The sequence below is a fragment of the Cygnus atratus genome, chromosome 4 (assembly GCF_013377495.2).
Source record: "Cygnus atratus isolate AKBS03 ecotype Queensland, Australia chromosome 4, CAtr_DNAZoo_HiC_assembly, whole genome shotgun sequence".
NCBI classification, from domain to species: Eukaryota; Metazoa; Chordata; class Aves; order Anseriformes; family Anatidae; genus Cygnus; species Cygnus atratus.
In genome coordinates this window covers 48,796,252-48,821,771 of record NC_066365.1, presented here as the reverse complement: position 1 = coordinate 48,821,771, position 25,520 = coordinate 48,796,252, and the positions used below count along the sequence as shown (strand labels likewise).

Genomic DNA, 25,520 nt, shown 5'->3' with positions numbered 1-25,520 from the left:
TGCTCAGATGGAATGCTTTGTCACTTGAAATCCTAAGATTTTACAATACATTGTAATGTATTGTCTTTATCTGTTAACACTGGGTGTACCTGCACTTCTTCAGCGAATGCTCTCATCTCCTACAAGCTGCATAACTTCTTCACCACCCTGCCATGAGGTCTGCCGAGGACACAGGGACACCAGGAGCCAGCTGACAGGCTCGCCAGGTCTTTCAGGGCGAGAGCTCCCTCATCATACCCCCACGGGTCACAACACTGGGAGATCACACTGGCGTTATTTTCTTGCTCTTCACGACCTGTAATTACATACCAAAGTTTTGACAAAACAGCTAACCTCCGCTAGCAGCTCTGGAGCGGGCTCCTTGCCCCTCCTTAGCTCGGCAGATGTTTTCCAGCTCCTTTCCCTCACGGAGCTGAGCCAGCCCACCTGAGGGCGAGCCGAGGCACCCAGACACACCACAGAGCTCCAGGACCGCCCTCTAGCACCAGGCCCGCCCGGAGGGAGGCGGTGCAGCCCCGGCCCGCTCCCCGCTCCCTTCTCGGCCCTGCCCGTTCCGCTGCTGCCGGGATCACATGAGAGGAAGCGGCGGAGGTGCCGTCGCCTTCCCGTTCCCCTTCTTCTCCAGCCCTGGTGAGGCACCGTCGGCCTCTTCCCCTCTGCTCCGCCCGGGGCCTTGGGCTCGGGTAGGAGCCGCGGCGAGAGCGGGGCGTCGCGGTCGCGGCCGCGGCCGCCTCCTGGCGCCGGGGGCGGGTGGGCTGCCGCTGCTGTAAGCTACCCCTTGGCGTCTACACAACCCCCCCGTTAGGGTTTTGTTGTTAAACGGCCGCTCAGTAGTATCTACGCAACCCCCCCGTTAGGGTTTTGGTGTCAAATGGCTGGTCGTTTGGTCCTATGGAGTCTTTGTCTTGTATTTCCTGGGCTGGCTCCCTCAGTGGGGTGGTGGCGTATTGGATAGGTTTCTTGTAAGAGAGGAGTTAGTTGTAACGTGACTGGGGAAAAAATGCAGCAGTGTTGGAAGGGATTTATTAGTCTGGCATACAGTTATCTTAAAGCGTTTTTTTCTGAGGAAGCAGCTTTATCTCCAGCTCTTCACCTTTAGTTCTGGGGTCATTTTGGATGCCCCATCCCTGGAGGTGTTCAAGGCCAGGCTGGGTGGGGCTTTGGGCAGCCTGGTCTGGTGGGAGGTGTCCTTGCCTATGGCGGGGGGTGGAACCAGGTGATCCTTAAAACAACCCCATCCAACCCAAATCATGCAGTGATTTGTGTATGAAGAACACAGTGATGCGCTTGCTTCTGACCCATCGTGAGGGTTTTGACTGAGGGTTGAATTTACAATGCAGGTTGGAGTGTGTGTCAGAGTAAGTCTTTGAGCTCAGGTTTAATGTCTTCTGTTTTATGGGAAAGGGGTATTCTTCACAGCCCCGACAGCTTGTGTTGGCATTGAAACAGGAGAGTTAGCGGGTTGCAGCAATCTGAATGTGGTTTAGACCAGAAGGTAAAACCTAAATCGGGAAGTAAAGGTGGTATGGGTAAAATGGGTCAGTTTGTCAGTGCTTCGTGTGCTCGTCTTAGGCACGTGCTGCAGAATAACAGAAGCATGTCCTGATGCGATTTGGAAACAGAAGCTAGGCCTAGCATTGGATGAAGGGTGAGGAAGGCTGTTGGATAGCTGCTAACAATGGAGTGTTACACAGGGGTGTCGTGTAAACAGCATTGCTTTGAGTGCTTTGAGCTCTGTACACTTGACAGAACTAATTGCAGCTTGGTAGATTGACCTTTGTTTTCCCAAAGCCTTTGGATTACTGATCTTCAAATTCCTTAAGCTGAGATGTGGTGGGCAGCGGAGTTCAGGCATAGTGGGTCATAAAAGACTAAAAGCAAAATCGGTGCCTTTTCTGTTTCATGTGCTGAGGGAACTCTTTTTGTTCATTGGGTGTTTGTTACAGAAAGCAACCCATGTATTTCCAACAGGAAAACACAACCTAAAATTTAGCTCCACATATTGTTTCAGCGTCAGGCAGTGATCAGGCAGCGCAGCATGTGATGTATATTGATCACGTTTGTAACACTCCGTAGAATTTTAAGGCGCAAGTTGAGAGTAATATTGGAGCTCCTCTATTGAAATAAAAACATTGAACCATGATGTCTGTGTGTTGCTTCTCTTGGTCGATCTAGAGCAATCTGTAGTGTGAGGACCTCTTCTGAATCTGGTAAATACTATTAATCCCTAAATTTTAGGGAGTTTTTTTCTTTTTAGCTTATTATCCCTGTCACCCCATTTTTTTAGAATCTTGTGGGGTTTAGACCATGCTTTGCTAGAGAACCAGGTGATTATGCTGAAAGTCTCTTTCAGAAATTTGTGACTTTCTCAGGATTTTATTCTTGTTTACTGCATGGTTAGTTTAGTGTTATTTTACCTCTGCAAATCCTGCAAAGTGCTCCCTCCCCCCAAATCTTTCTACCTTCTTGTCTGCTCCTTTACATCCCCCAAATCACCTGAAAGCCATATTCTTAATGCGGAGAAAAACTAGTGAGCAAACTGTAAGGTGCTGTTAGGAAAGTTCTTGTGCTGTTAATGGCAACGCACCTCACATGTGCAGTCTGATGGCCTGGTTTTATATGTGACTACATCATTGATTTTAAAGCTGCATCTGCCACTGTACAAGAAGATGTAAAGGGCAGTCCCTGATGTCCTTCCTTATGCAGTCTCCTGTGTGCACTGTTACAGGCTGTGAGAGTGAATATATGATGTCTGTTCAGTATCTTTAAGCAGAAGTCTTTGTTTTGTAGCATTTGTTTGTAGAGTAGGAGGTTCAAGGTCACCGCCTGATTCCTGGAAGAAATCTCTTGATTTATTCCTAGGCATACATACTTTCTTTCTCTTTTAATGAAATATGCTTTTGCTCCCTTGCCAGATGAAAAACTCCATAAATAAAGACCAAATTCCATTTCCATTTCTGAGCTCTGTCTATGTACCAAACAAAAGGTTGCAAACTAGTCAAACATAATGGCAAGGTAGTCATAATGGGTTTCCAGTGTTTTCAAATCAAACTTTCTACCAGCTACAAAGATGCATTTCATTCTTCTACATTACTGTAACAATTCACTGACCCTCCTGAGGATAAAGAGGAGTAAGAACAGCCTGTTACATTTAATAGCATGTGCTAGCTGGGGAGAACAGTGAAACAGGTCTTTGCAAAACATTTTAAAAAACAAACAAAAAAAAGAAACCCTTAGCCCTGTTTCTAGATGTGCAGAGATCTGTTTCCATAGACGTTTTGCGTGTTAAACAATTTGTGTGTTCTATGTCCCTGAATGTATTATGACTTCTTAAAATCTTTCAGTTGAGAGAAAATGACTGCAATCAAGCATGCTTTACAGAGGGATATTTTCACTCCCAATGATGAACGCTTATTGAGCATTGTGAATGTATGCAAAGCAGGCAAAAAGAAGAGAAACTGCTTTTTGTGTGCAACAGGTATATAATACCACATCATATTTTTTGTTTTCACCATTTTTTTTATTATTCAGTTGAATTTCTCTTAGGTTTATTTACAATAAATTATGATATTAATTCTTGCCCATATGAGACAAGTGTTTCCGTTTCTAATGGAGAATATCAGTTGTAGCTTATACGTGCATTATCACTTCTTTTAAGAAACAAAACTCTTGTACTTTTACACCTAGATCTCTAATTTGGGATGAAAGATACAAATTTGTTTGTGTGGGACTGGTGGGCTTTTGAAACAGGCTTTATCTAGTGCTCAGAAGGGGGATTTAGTAGACATCTGTGCTGATCAACCTAAATAAGATGCAAAAAGGAATGCCAGTTAGAGTTCAAGGCAGAGGGCTGTGGAAAGGCATAGGAACTGAACTGAGTTGTGATGTTCCTTTGAGTATGTGTATTTTATTACATATAGCTGGTGCTTTGGTCCAATCCATCAATGAATTATCCTGCTAGTTTTTTTTTTTTTTTTTAACTGAGGAATCTCAGATTTTTTTTTATTTGGACGGTAATCTCCAATGACTCTTGTGCTGTCAGTTATGTGGCCGTAGTCCTGCTATATCAAACATCTGTAAACTGGGTTCAATACTTCAGGAGCTGTATAGAGATGCACATGCGGATGACCGAGATTTCAACTGAGCTGTAGATATTGTGGATGAAACCTGTTTCAAGGAGTATCTTTTCATCTAATAAAAATTATCAAATCTCCCCTACAAATAACTCATTTCAGAAGTTGAAACATAGCAGAAACAGATATTAAAGTAGTTTGTACATTTTGAAATCACTCTTGTACTTCATTTTACAGTGACAACAGAACGACCAGTGCAAGTAAATGTGGTGAAAGTGAAAAAATCTGACAAGGGTGATTTCTACAAAAGGCAGACTGCATGGGCACTTCGAGATCTTGCTGTTGTCGATGCCAAAGATGCTGTTAAAGTATGTGCAACTTTGTAGAGTGCCTAGAATATGATCATAACACCCTTTTATCAAATTACAGGCCATGCTGAGTTCTCAAGTGTCTGTAGAAAGGAAAACATTTATTTTAATCAAATGTTACCAAAGCTGTGTCTCATCAAGGAATAAATCTAGTTGAAAAACTTCTTATAGTAGCTTTTTACCTAGAACCATTAAAGTACCAAATAATCTTTTCTATCCTGTTTTGTGGTATTGAATACTATCTCATATATATATGATAAAGATATAATACTGTGTGTGTGTGTTCATAGTCTTCTTCCCTTGCCTGCTTCCCTAAGTCTCCTTGGTTGTGTTGTATATGTTGTCAGTAATTCCAGCTACTATTTTTGTCATCAGAAGGCTAACACAAGGCATTAGACGTTTTGGGGTCAGTGTCTCAGGACAGACAGCTCTCTCAAATGTTTCTTGAAACTCTCACAGATCTCTGTACAATGTTATTGTTGCCTCATTTGCCTTGACAAAATACAATATTCATAGCATAAATTTTGCTTATTCACTTCCAGTGTTTTAGCTTTTTCATTAAGGCACATCAGGGTGCCAGTATCAGTGCCTCAGCTGAAGGTCGTCATCTGTGTAATTTCATTTTATTCTACCATCTCAGTACGTAAATGATGTTCTGAGCTGCAGAGATTATTTATTCATTTAACTGTTAAGCCTGTAACATATCTTGTCTTTTGCAGGAAAATCCTGAATTTGATTTGCATTTTGACAAAGTGTATAAATGGGTTGCAAGCAGCACAGTGGAAAAGAACACTTTCATTTCATGTATCTGGAAACTCAATCAGAGATATCTTAGGAAAAAAATTGACTTTACCAATGTCAGTTCACAACTTTTGGAAGGTAAGTTTCTGCAACTGCATGTTCAGCGTAAAGTTTAGTAATTACTGATGTAAAGCAGATGTGCTAAAAAGAACCAAAATCCTAACCCTGACTTCTTTTTTTCCGATTCAATTTCATAGTTTTAAAGTCTTCAGATAAACAAGGTAACTAGATACCTAATTTTCCAATAAAAAAATCTGTTAACAGAAATCTGTTAACTGAGTCAAAATATTTCATTAATGAAATTCTAAATATTGATACATTTATTGTATTCGTAAGGTATTTTCTTTCTGAACAAAATAAAATCTACCTGCAAGATTTGGTAGGTCTAAATGAGTAATAAATCTGCTTTTGTTCTGGTTCTCACTTGCCATGAATTACAAAGATGCTTTAAAAAGTGATACTTCAATAGCATTCTAACATTTAGATGAGGTTTTTCATCTGGTTTCGAGTTTATATGTGGTGAATCGTGTTAAATTCTGCTGGATCCTATTACAGCTGACTGACTGGATGCTAAGAAGGCTTAACATCTTGTTTGCTCATGTTGTATTAAATATTTTTACATTCACATTATCTTTTAATAGTTAAAACTTACTAGTAACGTCTAGTGAGTAGATATATCTCACATCTGTCAAAAGTGGCTAAATTGTAGGTTGTTATTAAATACTAGAGTGGTTTGAGCAGAGGAACTTGAAATAGAAGTGTAGAAACAGAGGGTAGAGTTTCTGTATTTTGATGGTGACTGAAACTGTTTTTAACTGACCTCTAACTCTTCAAGTTCTTACAATGTTAAAACATTCATACTTACTGCCACTTAAAAATACACACTGTTCATGCTTTGCCTGCTAACATTCTCTGCTTCCTTTCCTCTGCTTTTCCATACCTTTTAATTCTTCAGAACTACCTAAAGTTGCAGAAGGTGCGTAACACCTGTTTCCTATATTCTGCTTTGTAAGCAATTTGTCTCAAATAATATGCTTTTTCTGTTTCTCTTTTTTGTAAATAGGGCCTTAAATAGCTTATAAAGTTGCTAGAGATGAGACATGTCTCAAGTGCTGTAAATAGCTTCTGCATGGACTACACTAACATTCTGTAAATCGCTTTTCAGTCACTGACTGGCTTTTTGAATTAAATGCTGCAATGAGAAATCAATTCTGAAAAAACACTGTTATGTAATTCTCATTTAGCTCAGTACTGGTTTCGCTACTGTGAAACTTGAGCATCAAGACAAGTTTTGTTTTATGTAATTATGTATTTCTTAAGTTCTTTAGTATGTTTACTTTATGCTCTGTCTACTAAAATGGAGACTTTAACTTCTACCAGGCGTCTGCTAACAATTCTAGAATAATATTGTAGTACGTTCTGATGCTGGTCACCAGTGTGAGAGGTGAATGAACAGAGACGGTATGTCCCTTTGTACATGCAATAGAAGAAGTTGACCATTTGTATTTTTTTTTTATGTTGCATAATTTGGAAAGCATCACTGTAACCAGTTCTGGAAATCTTAATGAAACCCATGGAAGACTTGATAAAAGTGTGTACACGTAGCAGATGCTCTTTATGAAAGTGATTCACTTACTCAGACATAGTTGAACTTAAAAACATTTTAAGAGTATTTAAGCTGACTTTTCTGCTCTTGGTAATGTTATTTTATTTCCTTTATCTGTGCAAGAATCAGTTCCAAGCGGAGAAAATCAAAGTGTAGCAGGAGGTGATGAAGAGGCTGTGGATGAATACCAGGAATTAAATGCAAGAGAGGAACAGGATATTGAAATAATGATGGAAGGGTGTGAATATGCTATCTCTAATGCTGAAGCCTTTGCAGAGAAGCTGTCTAGAGAGCTACAAGTGCTAGATGGGGTAAACATTTCTTCTAATGTATGGTGTTAGCATATTGAGCTGTTTTCATTGATACTGACTACGCTGTGTTCTTTAGAAAGGTAGTTATCATGTCCTGCTTTGTATTTAAATATATCTGCTCCTAAGCTGAAATACATCCTGTCTGTTATCAGCTTTTAAAGATCTTATTCTGGAGCGATTTTTAGGCTTTCAAAAAAGGAGGCATTCTGAATATATGGTTTATGAAGGTGGAGGTACAAGGAGAGAGAGAAGAGCCATTCATATTTATGTCAGTAGATGTGAACTTTTATGCCTAAAATATTACCCTTATTGTAATTAGGAACTTGGTTTAATCTGATAACATTGCAGTATTGAGGTCTCTGTGTAACAGTTCCATAATCTTGCTGTTCTGCTTCTTAAAACAGACCAACACTCCAGAGGTCACTTAAGGAGGAAAAAAAAAAAAGGAGATGCAGGGAATGAAACAGTCTTGAGAAAATGGTGTACAAACTCATCAAATTGCCAAGATGTATGGTTTTTCTTACACTTTGAAAATGGCTGTTACAGAGATCGTTGTTCTTGAAACAAAAAATGCAACCTTATCACCTAAGCTCTTTTCCTGCAAATAAATGTTTCAAGATAGTAGGGATTATTATTGGATTTTTATTTTTGTGCATTTAATTTTATTTAATTCTAAGAATTTGACGAAAGTTTTGGTTTTGTATCTTTCCTTTATGAAATAAGGAAGTGTCGTAGAATGAGAGACTGCTGTGTTCAAGTAACACTATAAATGAGAAGTACTGTAAGCTTATATTGCTTTGTCTCTTTCATCAAGCATTTTGAAAAGCGTCCTTGTGACAGTAAGGGAGATACAAAATGCTTTTGAGATACAAAAAATGTCTCTTAAAATCTTATGGCTTAATTTTCTGTACAGGCAAATATCCAGTCAATTATGGCCTCAGAGAAACAGGTGAATATCTTGATGAAGTTGCTGGATGAAGCTCTAAAGGAAGTTGACCAAATTGAGATAAAATTGAGCAGTTATGAAGAAATGCTTCAGAGTGTAAAAGAGCAAATGGATCAGATTTCAGAAAGTAACCACCTAATCCATCTCAGCAACACCAATAATGTGAAGCTGCTGTCAGAGATAGAGTTCTTAGTGGTAAGCATTTTTATGGTCTTTAGTATCACTATTCGCATTGGGTATACATTTCTTCTAGGTTATTACCCTCTATGGTAACCATGTATGAAGTTTGTTTATAATAATGACAGTTTATTTTTCAGTTTTATTATTGTACTAATGTCAGTAAATTTTTATAATACTGGATTTGCATTTATCATTCTTGGTTCATCAGAGTAACAAGCTGTAACCTGCTTTTGGCTTATGGATGGTACTATCCATTATTTTGTAGAATCACATGGATTTGGCTAAAGGTCATATAAAAGCCCTTCAGGACGGAGATCTGACGTCTTCTCGAGGCATTGAGGCCTGCACTAATGCAGCGGATGCCCTTCTGCAGTGTATGAATGTAGCTCTTCGTCCAGGTATTGTTTTTGTTAGACTACAATCTAAAATACCAAATTTGTTATGGTAGTGCTTCCATTTTATGTGCCTTTCCGATCAGACTCAAATGCTGCTTCCATACACTGAAGGAACTGTGATTAGTGGTCCTTCTGGTGCCCCCGTACAATATGTTACTGTATGTTTTGAACTGTGTTCTCTTTGTTTTTAGGACACGATATGCTTCATGCAGTCAAACAGCAACAGCAGCGGTTTAGTGACTTGCGTGAGCAATTTGCACGGAGACTTGCCAGTCATTTGAACAGTGTATTTGTTCAGCAGGTATTATTTCTTATTATTTTATAAAATTTTTGATCCCAAACTTCTCCTAAAAAGAAAAGCAATCAAACTATAATTAGGCATTTTCTGCAATCTAACTGGTAATTGAATGTACTGCTAGAGGCACTTCAAGCAGAGGAATTACTAAACATTCCAAACTGTAGTGACCAGAGGAATCTCTTATTTAAATAAACAAATAAATAAATTCTCTGTAGAGAGTTTGCTGTCCTAATTGAGCAAATCATGTGATATATGAACATATATTTTAGTTGTGAGGCTTGATTAATTGAGAGGGGGGAAAAAAAGCATTGAGTTTAAAGGATCTTAGGGACTAAGAAGATCAGAGTTCTTGCTCTCTGAACTTCAGTGGCTGTAGAAAAAGACACATAGAAGTAAGAATTTTTAAACATTGTTTTTTGAGCCTTAACTTGAAATATTCAGAGATCACTGTCCTGAGTTTGGTTTCCTAAAGACTAAATGTCTTTCTTTAGCATCATTCTTTTTATTGCTGTATTTTTTATCTCCAATTAGTTTACTCAGACCCTCCTTCAACTCTATAACAAGCCCTACTATCTTTCAGTTCCAGTGAGTACATCAGGTTTGATACAAGCTTTTCCAACTAATTTTTTTGAGCTTGACTTACCAAACTAGCAGCTGCATCTTTGGCTTTACAAATAAGAAATCCTTATTCGTTGCAGAACATCAGACTTGCATCCTTTCTCAATTCCAGTATTTCCATCACCTCTCAAGCTTTGTTGATCTGCTTGTTCGACAACATTCCTCCGATCTATCTACAGAGTTTGTAAAGAGACACAGATTTAGATGTATGCTGGAAAAAATATTTTCAGAAAATTGTAATATGTGTGCAACTATACAGATACTACGGTTGTGTTAAACTGTAATATTTGTAAATAGAAAGATAACTCATTTTTTATACGTAGTACAGTAAATGTTTTAGAAGTCCTTGTTTTTTTTTTATATATTAGTTGGTATACAGGACATGGAATAGAGTTATGCCGGATAATGGCATTTGAGGATACAAGCCTGTTTTTATGGCAGAGAAGCATTTCCTACATTTTCTTTGCTTTGCAGAAGAATTTGAGTTCTCCAGCATGTTAAAACTTCTGTCTTTAGCTTCTGTTCTTGGGAAGGTATGCTTCTCCTATCACTTGTATTTTGAAAAACTGAACACAGGCCATCTCTTCTGGCCTCTAAATGAGCAAGTAAGAATTGGCCTACATAAGTGCAGTCATAAACAAAGTTTGAATATGTGAATCACATGTCAAAGTGGCTGTTTTAACACAATGCCTTTTCTGATGTTCTGTGCTGAGGATTTTATTATTAAAAATGGTAAGAGATTCTTATTGCTATGTAATACTATGTGTATTAGATGAAATACTTTTAAAGAGACTTCTCAGTGCTATTGAGAATGAGTAACATTGCAAATTTGCAGTTTGATATTAATTCTGATACTAACTGTGGCCTCATGTTGGCTTTTGTATAAACTTGCCCTCTGAAAAGTTGTGGCCTACTGGTAGCTACGCGGGATTAATCAGCAGGTAAAAATACAGCCTCACTGCAAGATTAAGCAGGAAGAGTTCATTAACTGTGGTACATGAGCCTCTGCATTAAGCTTTCTGTGGAGATTAAAGAAAAAAGAAAGTACCTCGTTTTGAGGTATGGATTCAAGTGTTGCAGGTATAACAGATTTCTGTGTTATCTTACTTAAAATGATATGGTTCTGTTAGGCCGACGAACAGACTGTTCTGAACTGCTGAGCTAGTTCTCAGTCCCATGTTTTTGGAAAGGAACTGGAATACTTTAACATCTGAAGAGTGTGCATTGTTTAGAATGTTTATTTGAGGAAGAAAAAAAAGTACTGAAAGAGAAATCTAAAGACACATTTCTAAATTGAAATGGCAAATTAAGATAGGTTGTACGAGCAGCTGCTAATACAAGCAAGACATACTTTGATTCAGATTTCAATAGATGAAAAAACAAAGTTTCACCGACATGTTAACTTAAATATATTAGTTTAGAAGTATAAAATTGTTCTTTTTTATAAACTTATGCAGTATAAACTTGTAATATATACTTGAAAATTAGGAATAATTTGTCTGACCTTTCTAAAACACCTGTATATTATTATACTACAGTAACCAGAGATTAATTGGGTAATCTTTTTGTGTTGTTAGGGCATAGATTAATACTGAAGATCAAGTTCTGTTGCTGTATTCCTTACAAGCCTGGTTTTAAAAAAAAAAAAAAAAAAAAAGGGTTTTCAGAAGATGTTAAAGCCATTTTGACATTAAGCCCTCTGCTCTAACGCTGAGCAAATGTTTGAGCATTCTGCTACATGGCTGAACTGCAGCGTCATCTTGCTTCTTGAATTGCACAGGAAGCTTGTGACTTCAAGCAAGTGAAAGCTTAAACAAGCCAGATATTAGGTTGTTCAAGGAATATGATGTAATCTTCATTTAAAGGATATTATGTTCTTCAGGAGATAGCCCAGAGAAAAGGAGGAATGTAAACTTAGTAGCTTGCTGTTAAATGGATTGTTTTATGCTGCATGTCCTAAATTGCTTAACTCTAGTGTATGGTTACTGAAAGCATGTGTGTGAGTGCAGGAGAGCAAGTGATAGAATATGTGCCAACTGATCTTATTTAAGATACGGCTCAAGTGGTTTGAACTTCAACAGATTTTCAGAGGAGCATAAAGCTTATAATTAACACCCAGGTCACCTATTCATCAATTTGAAGTGTCTTACAGTATATGGGAATAAGAGCCTAAGAAGTAGCAGCTATGGTTTTTTGTAATTTTTAGAGAAACCATGTAATAACTTTAGGTTTTTCTCAAAAACAGTTGAACATTTGTCATTAAATCTTCACTGGGGTATACCTTGCATTCTTGTGCAAAAAAATGCCAAGCTGACTCACCTGAAGGCAGTGCTGTAAACTGCAAGAGCCTTGCAGTGAACAAGCTTACTAAGATGCACTGTCTTCCAAACTCAGTGTTTGCATTATGTTAGATATCTCTTCAGTCTGGGTCTGTAGACATTTTTTCTATGCAAGATATTTTGATGCTTTTCTATTTGTCTGAATTTGTCTATTTGGTCAAGTTTTTGAGGAAACTTCTTGTATGTTTGTATAGTGTTTCCTGATTTATTTTAATACTATTTCTTATCAAGGGTCACGATCAGAGTTCTACTCTTGCCCAGCACTCTGTTGAATTGACGTTACCCAATCACCATCCATTTCACAGAGATTTACTTCGATATGCAAAACTCATGGAGTGGCTTAAGAACACAGATTACGGAAAATATGAAGGGCTAACAAAGGTACGTGAAGTGCTTAAATGATGCTACAGAGTTTACATAATGGACTATTTTTGAGAGTCGAAAGAATTGTTTGTATCTGTGTGCATATTCTTTTAATATTCCTTTATTAAATTTAACTCACTGATCTTCTCTTTGGAATAGGAAACTTCATTTTTGGTCTCTGTTGTGTCCTGTTTTTTTTTTTTTTCAAGATGCTATCTATGTCTCTGAAGGATGACGTGAAGTAAAGGTTAATATATTAATGTCATATTAACCTTTACTTGAAACAAGTTTACCATTTTACAATCTAGTATTAAAAATTAAGTTACTTTCATGTTGATGTGCTTGTTTACCTTTATGATGTTTTTATTTAGGCAAACTTCAATCTCTTCATTTCAGACCTCATTTTCTTCATTTCACTTGACTATCAAACTTCAGAGGTCTCTTGCAAAGCACATCAAATAAAAATGTTTTGGCTTTGTATATGTGTAATTAACTGTCTTGCTTAAAACTGACATGAAGTGGAAGAAAATGTTTGAATAGAAGTTGGGACAGTTGTTCCGTAACAGAACAAATCTTTTATTGAAGTACTACCATTCCTAAATCTCAACCATGGAAGATTTTAAATTAGAGTCCTAAAATGGCTTTTAAACACTTATTCTTTTGCAAATGTTAAATGGCTGACACCTTTGAGGTGGTCTTTTTTTTTTTTTTTTTTTTTTTTTTTTAGTGTGTGTGCTAAGTAACAAAATTCTGAGGTAAACAAGGGAAGAAAGATCTTGGGTGATTTTTGCCCATGAATAAAAAATTATAACCTTTGTACTAAAAATCTAAACAAGTGATAATTTGCAACTTCTTTCAGTCATTGTGCCAATTGTCTTCTTAAAATTCAAGCTTATTTTTGGCAGTGTTGCAGACAAATTAATTTGGGATTCATTGAATCTTGTAGTAAGCACACAAGTAAGCGTCTGCATCCCATAGTTTTCAGGCATTTTGTTTTCCTGCTGAAGGTGTAATTAAGGACACCATATTCAGGAAGAGGTGAGACTGTGAACAACGGTGCTGGATTCCCTCCATTCTAATCTTGAATTCAATTCCATAATGCTGTCACCTGTAATCCTATTTGTATGTTTCACATTGTAAATGTTTCCTTATGGAGGAGGAGTAGTGGTTGCTGGTGCTCAATGGACCCACTAAGAAAATGAATAAAACCTACTCAAATGTCATGAATACATTTTTATGAATGTTACATACATACATACAAATACATTGTGAAACAGTTCACTGTTACTTATTTACATGCTGTTTCTAAGATCTATTTAACTGTAATCAAAATAAGTCAGTATGTGTACCTGTTAACTAACTTTACATTTTTAATTTAAGAATTACATGGATTATTTATCACGACTGTATGAAAGGGAAATAAAAGATTTCTTTGAAGTTGCCAAGATCAAGATGACAGGCACAACCAAAGAAGGAAAAAAGTTTGGTAAGCTTCCAGGAGGCGTCTATCTTTCTTTGAATTTTATTATTTGTCTATAAAACGCTCATCATAACACCTACGTCAGTTTTTTAATGGTCTAAAACCACTCACTTTTGGCAAGGTGAAAGTTGGGTAAAAATATGATTGGCAAGACTTCTGACTTCCCCAAGGCCAAAGTAGCACAATTGAAATATAGTGAAATTCAATTGGATTTTGACGAAGCTACTCTTAATGCCAGCTCTATATGAGGAAACTTGAGATTTGCCTTGTAGTCTGAGACTAGATATACTTGGTTAACTTGTAGACCTTCCCATTTAAGGGAGTTGGTATTACTGATAGGAGTAAAATGTCTAGTATGAGTACGGAAGTAAAGCTTTTAAATAAATAACCTGAATAGTTAGAAAGCTACAGTAATATAGGAATATTTATATTTTGGGTATTCTGTATTTTCAAGTGCACTGTTTCAAAATGTTTAGGGTATCTGTCACAGTTTACCAGTTTCCAAATTCTAAATTCCAAATTCTAAATTCTAAGTGAGGTGCAGCTTGAACTTGTACATTCTGTCATACCTGTTTTGGGTTCTGTTCGTGGTGGAGAGCAGAAAAAGGGAATGAGAGTAAGGAAGCAGGAGAGTGGTGAGGCTTTGATTAAAAGGAAGGGGAAGCAGGAAGGATTAGTATGTTCAAGCTGTTGGATATGGAGAGCAGGTGGTGCTGTAACGTGTCGTTGTCAGAACAGTTAAATTCCTAAATCTTGAAAAGCTATCTTACTGGAAGAACAAAATACTTTATCATAATATAAACTGACTTAAAACATTATATCCTGGCAATTCATTTGTGATCTGTGTTTGTGATGAGACAGTTTTTGTAGCAATTATATTCCTGATATCTGTAAGTGTTGTGATGTTACATTTTGGAGAAAGAGGTCCTCCAATTAACCAGTGTAATTGCTGCACTTCCAGAAGGCTTCTGTTGTGTGTTTGTGTGAGCTCCAAGCATGTTTGCACAGGGTAGTCTACGAGGAAAGTAGCAGAGAGTTTTTGACCACTTCTGTTCGCTTGATTTTTCTTGTAAAGTTAGTTTTCAACCATACAAAAAGTATTTTTATGTTTGAGTTTTGCTGGTGACTGGTTTACATACAAAACTTGACCCAGGTCTGCAGTCTTCTGCAAATCGGTAGGCACGAATTACAGAGCCAAGACTGGAAGAAGTGAGGATGCTCCCAGAATTCGTAATATCATGAATGGTAATTAGGCCATTAAGTAATGGTTATCAGTGGCCATGTCATGAGGCTGCATGAAAATTTGACAGTGAATTAGATCAAGAAAACTTCACTCCTCAGTACTAATCATGTTCTTATTAGTACCATTTACAAAGCAGGGAAAGTAAATTATGTACGTTTAAAAATCTATTATGGTTTCACTTTATTTTAATATCAAATTGTGTGTTTTTTGTAACAGTTTATAACGATATGTAATTTCAAAGGCTTCTATGTTGAAGGTAGTGATTGTAATGCTACCGGTTGCACTAATTCAAAATATATCACTTCTTAGTAGTAAACTTATTTAAGAAATAGCGTAGGTGCATAATGCTCCAGTTGTACTCAGACACTGAGGATGACCTGTTTCCGAGCTGTCTTGGTGTTTGTTCCTGCCTTTTTTTGCGCTTTGGGAATAGCACTGCTATATGAATGCCTCGAACGCAGCGGGGATGCTGGGAGAATTCTGGCATTCTATGCTAGTGCAACGTTCTCTGTCTGCATTTTTATGGCAAAAAAAATAATCACATTCACACTTGTCTTCAGTAGTCTTTTTTTTTCTTTTGAAGCCAAGACTTTGATACTTAAATACCATAAAATCAAGTGTGGGAAAGACTGCTACTGCTGTCATATGTCTATACGATGTCGCTTCTTGAAGGCCACTCTGATGCTTCTGATTGTCTAATCTTTGCCTGTAGGTTCTCTGCATTTTGTAATACAGTCCCATGCATTTGGAAATTGAGGACTGTGAAGAAGTGGGACAAATGCGGGGCAGGTGCATATGCTTAACGTATCTGCCATAAACCTCTTTATTCCAAAATTGCACAAAACCCAAGATTTGAAAACTAGGCTGGAATTAAATTGGAGTTTGACATTAGAATTGTCAGTGGTGGTGACTACTTGAAAACATTTGGTATTTAAGACATGTTTGTGGCATTTAGAAGTATTTATTCATTGTATTACAGTAGGTTCTGCTTGCCTGCTCCATTCTGGGGGGTTTGTAGCATTCATCCTCATCAAGATCTTCTTAATACCACATACTGCTTTTAGTGTGTGTATGCGAATGCCTTTTACTGGTTAGGTATTCTGTATGTACCACAAACGTAAGGAAACTTTACCATGCCCATTTATTTAAAATTTCACATCGAAGTCCACTTGCGGAAATTGGTTTATTCTGCACAAACCAGGAAAAAAAAAAGGAATCTTGTAATTTTTTTCTTACTACAAATTCATTGTTTTCATCCTCTCCAAATTCGTAGTCATCAGTTTTTGATGCAGCATGAATACAGATTATATTCTTTATGTAAACATCTTGATTTGCTAACAACAGAAGTGGTTAGCCAGTCTTACTGTTAATACAAACAATTTTGTAGTTTTGTTTTTTTCTTAAATTTAAGAGCTGAAAAATATCTGACTCAGTACAAAGCTACATAAATGCATTTAAATTTCTTCATGAATAGTATCGATATGATTGGTCTTGGAACCTGAGTCTTTTGCAATATTAACTCTTATAAATAAACCCCTAATTTAATGGACTTCTCAATTTGTGAGAACTTAAATATGTGTTACTAAAAACGTTCTTTAATCACACTATATAGGGAAAAAGTGAAGTTTAATACCGAAAAACTTACTGTTTTCCATGTAGCTTAGATTCTCAATTTCTAGAATAGTACCTCTCTAACTAAATGTGTTTGCAATGTAGTTACTTGCTGCTTATAGTTCTCTGCATGTTTCTTTCCAGTTAGAGCTTAACTTGCATCTTGTGCATGGTTTGTGCAAACTGCATTTTAACTTGTCTTTGTCTTTGATGCTTGCAACCTAATCCATCCCAGCTACACTGCCTCGAAAAGAAAGTGCTGTCAAACAGGAAACTGAGAGTGAGTATAACTAGTTGCATTAGTTGGTATTGTCAATGCATGTGTGTCAATGTAAAGATGTAGCACTGCATCATGGAAAATCAACCTAACATAAAAGCATTTTGTTCAGAACGAAATAAGCATTAGCAGAATCATTGTTTTTGCAAGGCAAAAGTGAAGTACAGCAAAAATTGCCCAACATAGAAGTTGAGAAGTTTTGCAGGTAAAGGCAACATCTCTTACTTTTCCCATGCTAGTAGTTGATCTAAAAAAAAAAAAAAGTTTGTGCCTGAGAGCTTGCTTGTCTTAGTTTTCCAACTCTTCCAAAAGGTTGAGATAACAGCTTTTATTAGATATATAGACTTTGTCTTGTTTGTGCCCTTAGACCTGGGCAGTTACATCAAGATACCAATATAGCAATTAAATTAAATGTGCAGGATTGCTTTTAAGTGCCTTTATGGTTGAGATGTGAGAAGTTTACATGTGGGTCAAATATAGGTGACTTCTTGTGGTGTTTTTTTATTTTTGATTTCTGACTTTCTCCATCCTGTTTCAACATATCTGAAAATTTCAAACGAAAAGAAATAAAAATGTACCTCACCTATGTGAAGGCCACAGAATATCAGGAAGAAATGTCTGAATGTTAGTTATGATCAAAGGGATGGGGGTAGCAGCAGTGTTCACCTGGGATTGTAGATCAGGCAAAGTATACCTATGTAGCCAAAAGGACATTAACAGTAGAAAGATCAAGTTCAAGATGGATGGTGTCTATAAAACTTTTTATTATTCCCCTCTTTTGGATTAATTCTACTTCTTATGGTGGCCTTTGCCCAAAGCATATATTCACAAAGATCATAGCTGATCTTTGCTTTCAAGGACAATATTTATCCTAGTGTTCCTTTATTTGACAGTTTTGTGCCTTTTATACCCTTTTCATAATTTTACAATGTGAGCTTATATATCTGCATTGTACTCAACTTTGAAACTTGAAGTACTTCAGTTACTTTTTAACGAGGAAAAAGTTGGTTTATAGCAAAAGCATTTTCAGCTTAGATGAAAATTGAGTTGTTTTTGTTTTTTTTTTAATGTACAAGATCAAAAGTTGCTAGTGGCCCTACATTCTGTAATGAACCTGTTCTTGAGTATTTTATTCTACCTTTGCATCCCTCTTTCATGATTTCTTTATTTAACAGGTCTTCATGGAAGCTCTGGAAAATTGACTGGGTCTACTTCTAGCCTAAATAAACTCTCTGTTCAGAGTTCAGGAAATCGTAGATCTCAGTCATCCTCACTGTTGGATATGGGAAACATGTCTGCCTCTGATCTTGATGTGGCTGACAGAACAAAATTTGATAAGGTAAAACAAAAATGTTGCTTAGGAATCCTACTAAATTTTGGATTAGAACTGTCTTGCATATCCTTCTCAAGTATAAAAAAAGTATATGTTTTTGGAGTAAGGGGGAAAGGAATGGCTCTCCCTCTGAATGAGAGATTAAAAAATAATTTTCATGTTCTCCATTAATTCTTTTGATGGAAACAAGTATTTTTATTCTACTCTCTTCAAATCATTGGTCTTTTTGTTTGTCTGTTTTCTGGGAGGAAATATTATATGCCTGTATAAGAAAGAAATGAATGTTGTTGAGAAAACAAGAAAAGAATGTTCTTGAAGATGCAGGTAACACTTCTGAAGATTAAAATCTGAGCTGTTTGCATTTCTGTTCAGTAGAAATCAGCCTTCTAAACCTTACTGAAGATGGACAATGAAATCCTAGGCAATAAACAATTAAAATGAGTATTTCTAGCTGTTCAGAATATTCAATGTGTTGATTAAAATATTTGTCTGTCTTTAGATTTTTGAGCAAGTTCTAAGTGAACTGGAGCCCCTGTGTCTGGCTGAACAGGACTTCATTAGTAAATTTTTCAAACTACAGCAACATCAGGGCATCTCAGGATCAACAACGGTATGACTCTTACTTCAGTGACAGAACTTAAATGCTGAACAAGCCTTGTGAGGCCTGTTTAAAATATAACTTTGGAATTTATCTGGCAATTATGTGATCCGGGTGATCAGTGATTTTTTTTTTCTCTATTAGCTGGCAGAATCTTTGGCTTTTTGGCTCACCGATACAAAATCTATTAAAAAAGAAGAAAGAACCGAAACTGTTTCTTTTGCCATTGCATTGTTTTCTCATAAGCGCACACTAAGCATGCTGTTTCATGATATTACGTAGGAAGGCAATGGGAAGTAATTGTATATAGCATTGAGAAGCATGACCAGAGATCCTCTACCAGAACCCTGCAAACCATTGTATTTGCTTTGGAAAAAAAAATCCAATGATTGTTCTGTTTTTGTCAGACATGCTTATCAGTTAAATATAGAATTTGAGATAAACTTTCAGCTTCCTGTATATACACTTTTTGTTCTTACAGAATGAAGCGGAGGAAATGGATGGAGGAAATCTATCTCGTTCATACCCTTCTGGTGTTCCACAAACAATATCATCTGAGTATGTGCTGATGTTGTTTATTCTTAGTTCACATGTAGGCTTAAGAACTTCTTTGGAGTATAAAACTTTTTTCTCTATATTAAATTTTTCCCTTCTAGTGAAAATCAATAGTGAATTCTGAATTTGTAACTAGACACTTAAGTCAGCAAATATTAAAAATAATAATAATTTTACATATAGAATTAATGTTTCTGTCTACAGTAGAATAAAGATGTGTAATTTCAAAGTGAAACTAGGTTTTATAATATGTAAAATAAGCTTTGCGAACTATGCTTAGCAAAATTATGTATTTAAGTGTGTGGCAGCTTCTACACAGGAAATATTTTGTTGGAGTATCTCGTACCTGTGACAGATGTGGTGTTTTTTTTGTTTTGTTTTTTTACTGTGAGGCATTGGCATTTTATCCTTCACTTAGCAGCATTCTGAAAATCATGAGACTTGTTGGATGAAAATTGGACTTGGATCCAATAAATTTATCCTAAAAATATGTATCAAAGAACATGTAAAATAGTCCAGTAAACTGTCAGAGTAATATTTCTCTTGTGCATTTTTACTAGGAAGGACATGATCCGACAAATGATGACAAAAATATTTCGTTGTATTGAGCCTGAGCTGAATAATCTTATAGCGCTGGGGGACAAGATTGATAGCTTTAATTCCCTTTATATGTTAGTTAAGATGAGTCATCATGTATGGACAGCACAAAATGTGGACCCAGCTTCCTTTCTAAGCACAACACTTGGAAATGTTTTGGTGACTGTCAAAAGGAACTTCGATAAATGCATTGTAAGTTCTTTAGTTATTCTGATTTAAGCTAACTATAATATTATAGGAAGCCCACTTCTATCGTGTTTGATTTTGCATTTTTATAGTTAAACTTTTTGCTATAATTTGAAATGGAAATGAGTAACTTCACTGCTATTATATTGGCCATTTTTTTAAAAAGAAAAAAAGATTAATTGGTGGTTGTGTTTTTTTCCCCCTCTCCATTCCACTTTTCTTGAATAATTAGCTATTTGTAAGAAATATGACCACTCATTCTTAAGATCTTACTTCTGTGAGCTAGATGACTGTTTTAGTTGTTTTAAACTTGTAATCTTACTGAAGTCAGTCAAGTAAAATATAGCTCTCTGGCTTTTTCTTACTTAAAAAAAAAAAAAAAAAAACCCTCATGGACTTAGGCTCACAAGGGAAAAGCAAAACCTGCATCATTTGCCAAATAGACATCTCTTCCACATATTCAGCTATCTTTATCTTACCTAAACCAGTTTTTTGTTGAATATTAAAGTGGCAAATCTTTTGGCAGTAGGAGAGACAGCTTCTACTGCCAAGGAAATTTGCCCTTGTTAATACAACGTGACCATTATATGAAATATGACAATTTTAGTGAAAATGTTTGTTGGTATAACTAGTTTTTTTTTAATTGTTATAAATGTAATTTGACTCTAGGCCAGTGTAACAAGACTTGTCATTCATGATCAGCTTAATGCTAAAAATATTTTGAAACTGACTCTTTTGGATTATACTCAGAAATAAAATTTCAGTAGAAGATCAGTGAAGCTTTCTGTGGCAAAATGAATTGCTTGCTCAGTTGATTCTGAAAAGCAAAGTTCCTTGTTTTAGATTGTGGAATGAAAATCCAACTATCACTTGCTAATTGCTTCTGGTGGATAAGTAGTCATCTTTTCTTAATACTAAGTAAGCAAGCAAAGGAACATAAAAGCTAGAAGATCTTACTTGCCCATCTTCCTTTTTCCTTCAGTTATTTCTTGTAGCAAACTTGTGAGGATAAGAAGGGAGGAAAACTCAGATTAAAAGATAATGATTTCCCTGTTTGAATAAATGTTAACTTTTTCAGTGTTGGCATTTTTTTTGTTCTTTTACTAGTTGTTACAGGGTCTGGAGTTGTATACTAGAGACTAACATCTGTTTTTTGTTTTAAATTTAAGAGTAACCAAATGAAACAGATGGATGAAGTAAAAATCTCAAAGAAGAGTAAAGTTGGGATCCTTCCATTTGTTGCTGAATTTGAAGAGTTTGCAGCCCTTGCTGAATCAATTTTCAAAAACGCAGAACGACGAGGAGATCTAGATAAAGCTTACATAAAACTTATTAGAGCTGTTTTTGTCAGTGGTAAGTGTTCTGAGGTGGTCATATTGCTCCAGTTAACCAGTAATGTTACTTTTTTAAGACCCCTTACTGCAAACCATGTGACCAACATTGTGCTGATATTTTGGTTATCTCTATTATCAGTAGGAGAACAAGTGTAAACCTTTTGATATAATGTACTCTTTAAAAGCAAACTAGGTATCTCCCTTTGTGCCTATTTGCGGAGTAACTTAGTTGTTATGGGGGAAGTGGTTAAGGGCTCTGGAAAGAGAGAGGAGCAATGCTACACGCCCAGGTACTCTACATGCCTAGTCTGAAGTGGTTTCCTGCCTCTTCTGCCCCAGTGTAGCTTAAATGAGGAGATAAGTCTGGGTGGGATCTCTTTCATTTGGACCTAGTGCTGTTCATCTTCACAGCCTTCACAGTTGTCTAATTCAGTCCTAATGCAGCCTTGAGTTCTGGCTATGAATTTGACCCTTTCTTGGCAGATGAGGTCCTTTGTGTCCTAGCCTTACAGAGCAGAACGTCTTTCTAGTCCTCCCTGTCTAGTCCTCCCTGTTTTCCCTACCCTAGTCCAGAAAACCAGAACACTCTTGTTCTGCTGTTGTTTATTATTTAAAAAAAAAAAAAAAAAGGCCGGGGGAGAAACCTCTCCATGCTGATTTATCTACATACCTTGAAACAACTCCAGCTATAGCACTTCCTAGCCACTGAGATTTACCTCTTCTTTAGGGGGAGGTTGAGAAGGAAGAGAAAGTAGTGGTAAATAAGCATATAATATGGGACAACCAAAACTGGCAGGAGCAGACTTTTCCTATTTGGCACTTCAGTGATCTCACTGAAATGAATTGGTGATCTTTGTTGATACTTGGGTGCCCAAGAACATGTTTTATAAAAGATCATCTTTTGTGGTGGGCACCATTTTTGGTAGTATCAGCAAAACAATTAGCAGATGGATGGGCATAGAGATTTAATTTTATTTTTGGTTGTGGGAGTACTCTTCCAGCCTGCTTTAGATGTAGTAAGGAGGAGATGGGTAAAATTTCTTTCATCTGCCCGGGGTTTTTTGTGGGGTTAAAAAGTGAGAGACCGGTATAAAGGTCCATCCATTTTTATTACCAAGTTTGGAAAGCAACAGTAATTCTGACCACAAAACTGATAAGATAAGCAAGATAAGCAAAAAAATAATAATAATAAAAAAAAAGAGAAGTAGATGAAGAAAGAAAGGAGGGGAAAAAAAGTGTTGGAATTGTTACTGAAGAATTTTACTTTAGCAAAGAGGGGAGTGAGCATTTTTTTTAAATAGATCTGTCACATGAAATTTATAAAGGATAATGAAAGCATGCTTAACGAAAGCCTCCCCAGAATGTGGTGGTAGTTTTTCAGTTATGTAAATGACCATATGTAGTCTCTATTTTATGTCTGTTGATAAGTGATTTTTTTTTTTGCATACAAATTACATAGCCTTAGGGCCTGTAGATATCCAGTACTACTTTTGAAGGCACTCAAATATTTGTTTATTTTGTGACTGCTATGGTAGTAATTCATACAAATGGTTATATTTCTGATAAAATCCAAAATTCCTGTTCTGGCAATGTTATGGTTATCAGTTATATTTTTCTGAATTTGGTTGCTCTTTTGGTATTTTAAGTATTTTGCTTCCTTTCAGTTGAGAAAGTAGCTAATGAAAGCCAGAAAACACCCAGAGATGTGGTCATGATGGAGAATTTCCATCATATTTTTGCAACACTTTCTCGACTGAAAATTTCTTGTCTTGAGGCTGAGAAGAAAGAAGCCAAACAGAAATACACTGATCATCTTCAGTCTTATGTCATCTACTCCCTTGGACAGCCTCTTGAGAAATTAAATGTAAGTATGTTTGAGTTTAGCTACATAGCTTTAAATAATATGGAGTATCATAACTTCCTCTTAGGTGCTTAGTCTGTAATGTCTGGTATTTTTGTCACTGCATCTATAATAATCACCATCTTACTATTTTAGACTCGAGCACGGCTCCCAAGAGTACCTTACTTTTCTCCTCACTTTTTTTTTCCTTCTCCAAAACCATTTGTTTAAGACACAACTGGTGTATGGTCAGTACTATACATTGCCATGAAAAATCTGGTTATTTTCATCCAAAAATATGCTTTCCCAGGCTGTGGTCTATGATAATCATTAATACTATTATTATTTTTTAGCATTTCTTTGAAGGTGTTGAAGCTCGTGTGGCCCAAGGTATACGAGAAGAAGAAGTAAGCTATCAACTGGCTTTTAATAAACAAGAGCTTCGTAAAGTCATAAAGGAATATCCTGGTAAGGAAGTCAAGAAGGGATTGGATAATCTTTACAAGAAGGTAGACAAACATCTCTGTGAAGAAGAAAATTTACTTCAGGTAAACTAAATCATAGTTTAAAAACATCTTGTATTGTTTACAGAAAGACTTTTATTGTCTTTTACTTATATATTCTGTGAGACACACCTAGTTTCAGCAAAATTCTGAAAACCCTTGAATTTTGAGCTGAGACTTTTTTTTTTTGATAATCCTGCTCTGATTCTGTTTGGTGTAACAAATTCATTTGAACTATGATTGGTAGGGAGGGAGTTCTGGAAGAAGGTTCCTTTATGATTCCGTAGCTCTCCATTAGTGAGTGATATCTATCCTGCAAAATACACTGGAGTAGAAAGAACTAGATTTAAATTAACTGTTAACCTGATACGAAACTTAGCTTGTACACTATAGCAGAATATGCTTTCAATTAGACCTTTTCTGATGGTATGTTACTGAGGTCTTTTAGTACATTCTGTAAACTTTCTCACTGGGCTATAAGAAAAGGAGGTTTAAGAGTTAAGCATACACTAAGAGCTTTTTAAAGCCTGAATGTGAATTAGTAACACTAGTCTAGTTTGGAGTGTTCTCTTTAAAGACAAAAACAATACCTATTTTAGGTATTCCTTCTAAATACATAAATACACCTTCTCATCTTCATTTTCTGCTTTGCTCTGTAGATTTGGTGGTAGCAATGTAAATATTAAAGACTTATAAGTAACTTAATGGGTAAAAATCTTCAAGCATTTTTTTAATGCAGCAACTTTACTGAACTTTCCTTTTGACAAGCTTTAGTTTCAAATGACATATCAACTGAGAATAAATGAATGAGCCTATGTCTTGTAGTTCACATTTAGCGTGCCAGTTGACATTTCCTAAAGTTCGCTTTTTTTTTGGCAGGTTGTGTGGCATTCGATGCAAGATGAGTTTATACGACAGTACAAGCACTTTGAAGGGCTGATAGCTCGCTGCTATCCTGGATCAGGAATCACTATGGAATTCACTATACAGGATATTTTAGACTACTGCTCCAGTATTGCACAGTCTCATTAAGTGAAAAAGAAGCTAGCAAAGTTTGTGCCTGTGTTATAAGGGAATCAAACACTATAAATGCTGTTTGTTTTTAAAAGGTGGATTTCCGTATGTATGCATAGCTAATTGTCATATACATCAAGTCAGTCTCCTGCTTCAACAATCTTTCAGGGCAAAATGAAACGTTTGGTAATTTGTTGCTCTTCAACTACCTTGAAGTACCATTTGAAAGCATTAATTCTGTGAAACACTTTGGATATAGTTTTTCCCCTCCCTTAATGTTCAGATACTGTTATTTATAAGCTTTTTTTTTTTTTTTTTTTTTTTTTTGCTGAAAGCACCAAGCACTACCTTTGTAGTACACAAAAGGGGTACTACTGTCTTCACTAATGTTTTGCATCTTGGGAATTATGTTGGCATTAAAGACTACCACATCGTTTTCCCTTCCTTATTGCAGAAGGTATTCATGTTCTGAGATATAACGTGGTCGTGGCTATAACTGTCGATTAAACTGTGTTCATCATATGCTTTATTTATGTGGTGTGTTTTTTAAAAAAGGGAAAAAATGGGGAGCGATTTCCATTGTTGCGGCTCGGGGTGCTGAGGTAGAAGGGGCAGGGCGGGCCAGCCCCTCGGGGCAGGGCCCCGTCCCCT

The 25,520-nt window shown here is 36.4% G+C and overlaps 1 protein-coding gene across 5 annotated transcripts; it reads left to right on the top strand.

Annotated features, from left to right (window-relative positions):
• Positions 1–502: 502 nt before the first annotated feature.
• EXOC1 (exocyst complex component 1) lies at positions 503–25,398 on the top strand. 5 transcript variants are annotated; one of them, XM_035549806.2, is made up of 19 exons: positions 535–630; positions 3,345–3,478; positions 4,311–4,441; positions 5,161–5,320; positions 6,972–7,159; positions 8,073–8,300; positions 8,551–8,683; positions 8,872–8,981; positions 9,510–9,563; positions 12,167–12,316; positions 13,679–13,784; positions 18,085–18,248; positions 18,742–18,852; positions 19,322–19,398; positions 19,956–20,184; positions 21,348–21,531; positions 23,177–23,376; positions 23,706–23,900; positions 24,735–25,398. In XM_035549806.2, the coding sequence occupies exons 2-19, from the start codon at positions 3,355–3,357 to the stop codon at positions 24,885–24,887; spliced, it is 2,697 nt and encodes an 898-aa protein (XP_035405699.1). In that variant the 5' UTR covers positions 535–630; positions 3,345–3,354; the 3' UTR covers positions 24,888–25,398. The 5 variants fall into 5 exon arrangements, with proteins under 5 accessions (XP_035405718.1, XP_035405699.1, XP_035405710.1 ...); XM_035549817.2 differs by having other exon boundaries at positions 565–683; XM_035549825.2 differs by lacking the exon at positions 9,510–9,563 and having other exon boundaries at positions 503–630.
• Positions 25,399–25,520: the final 122 nt, after the last annotated feature.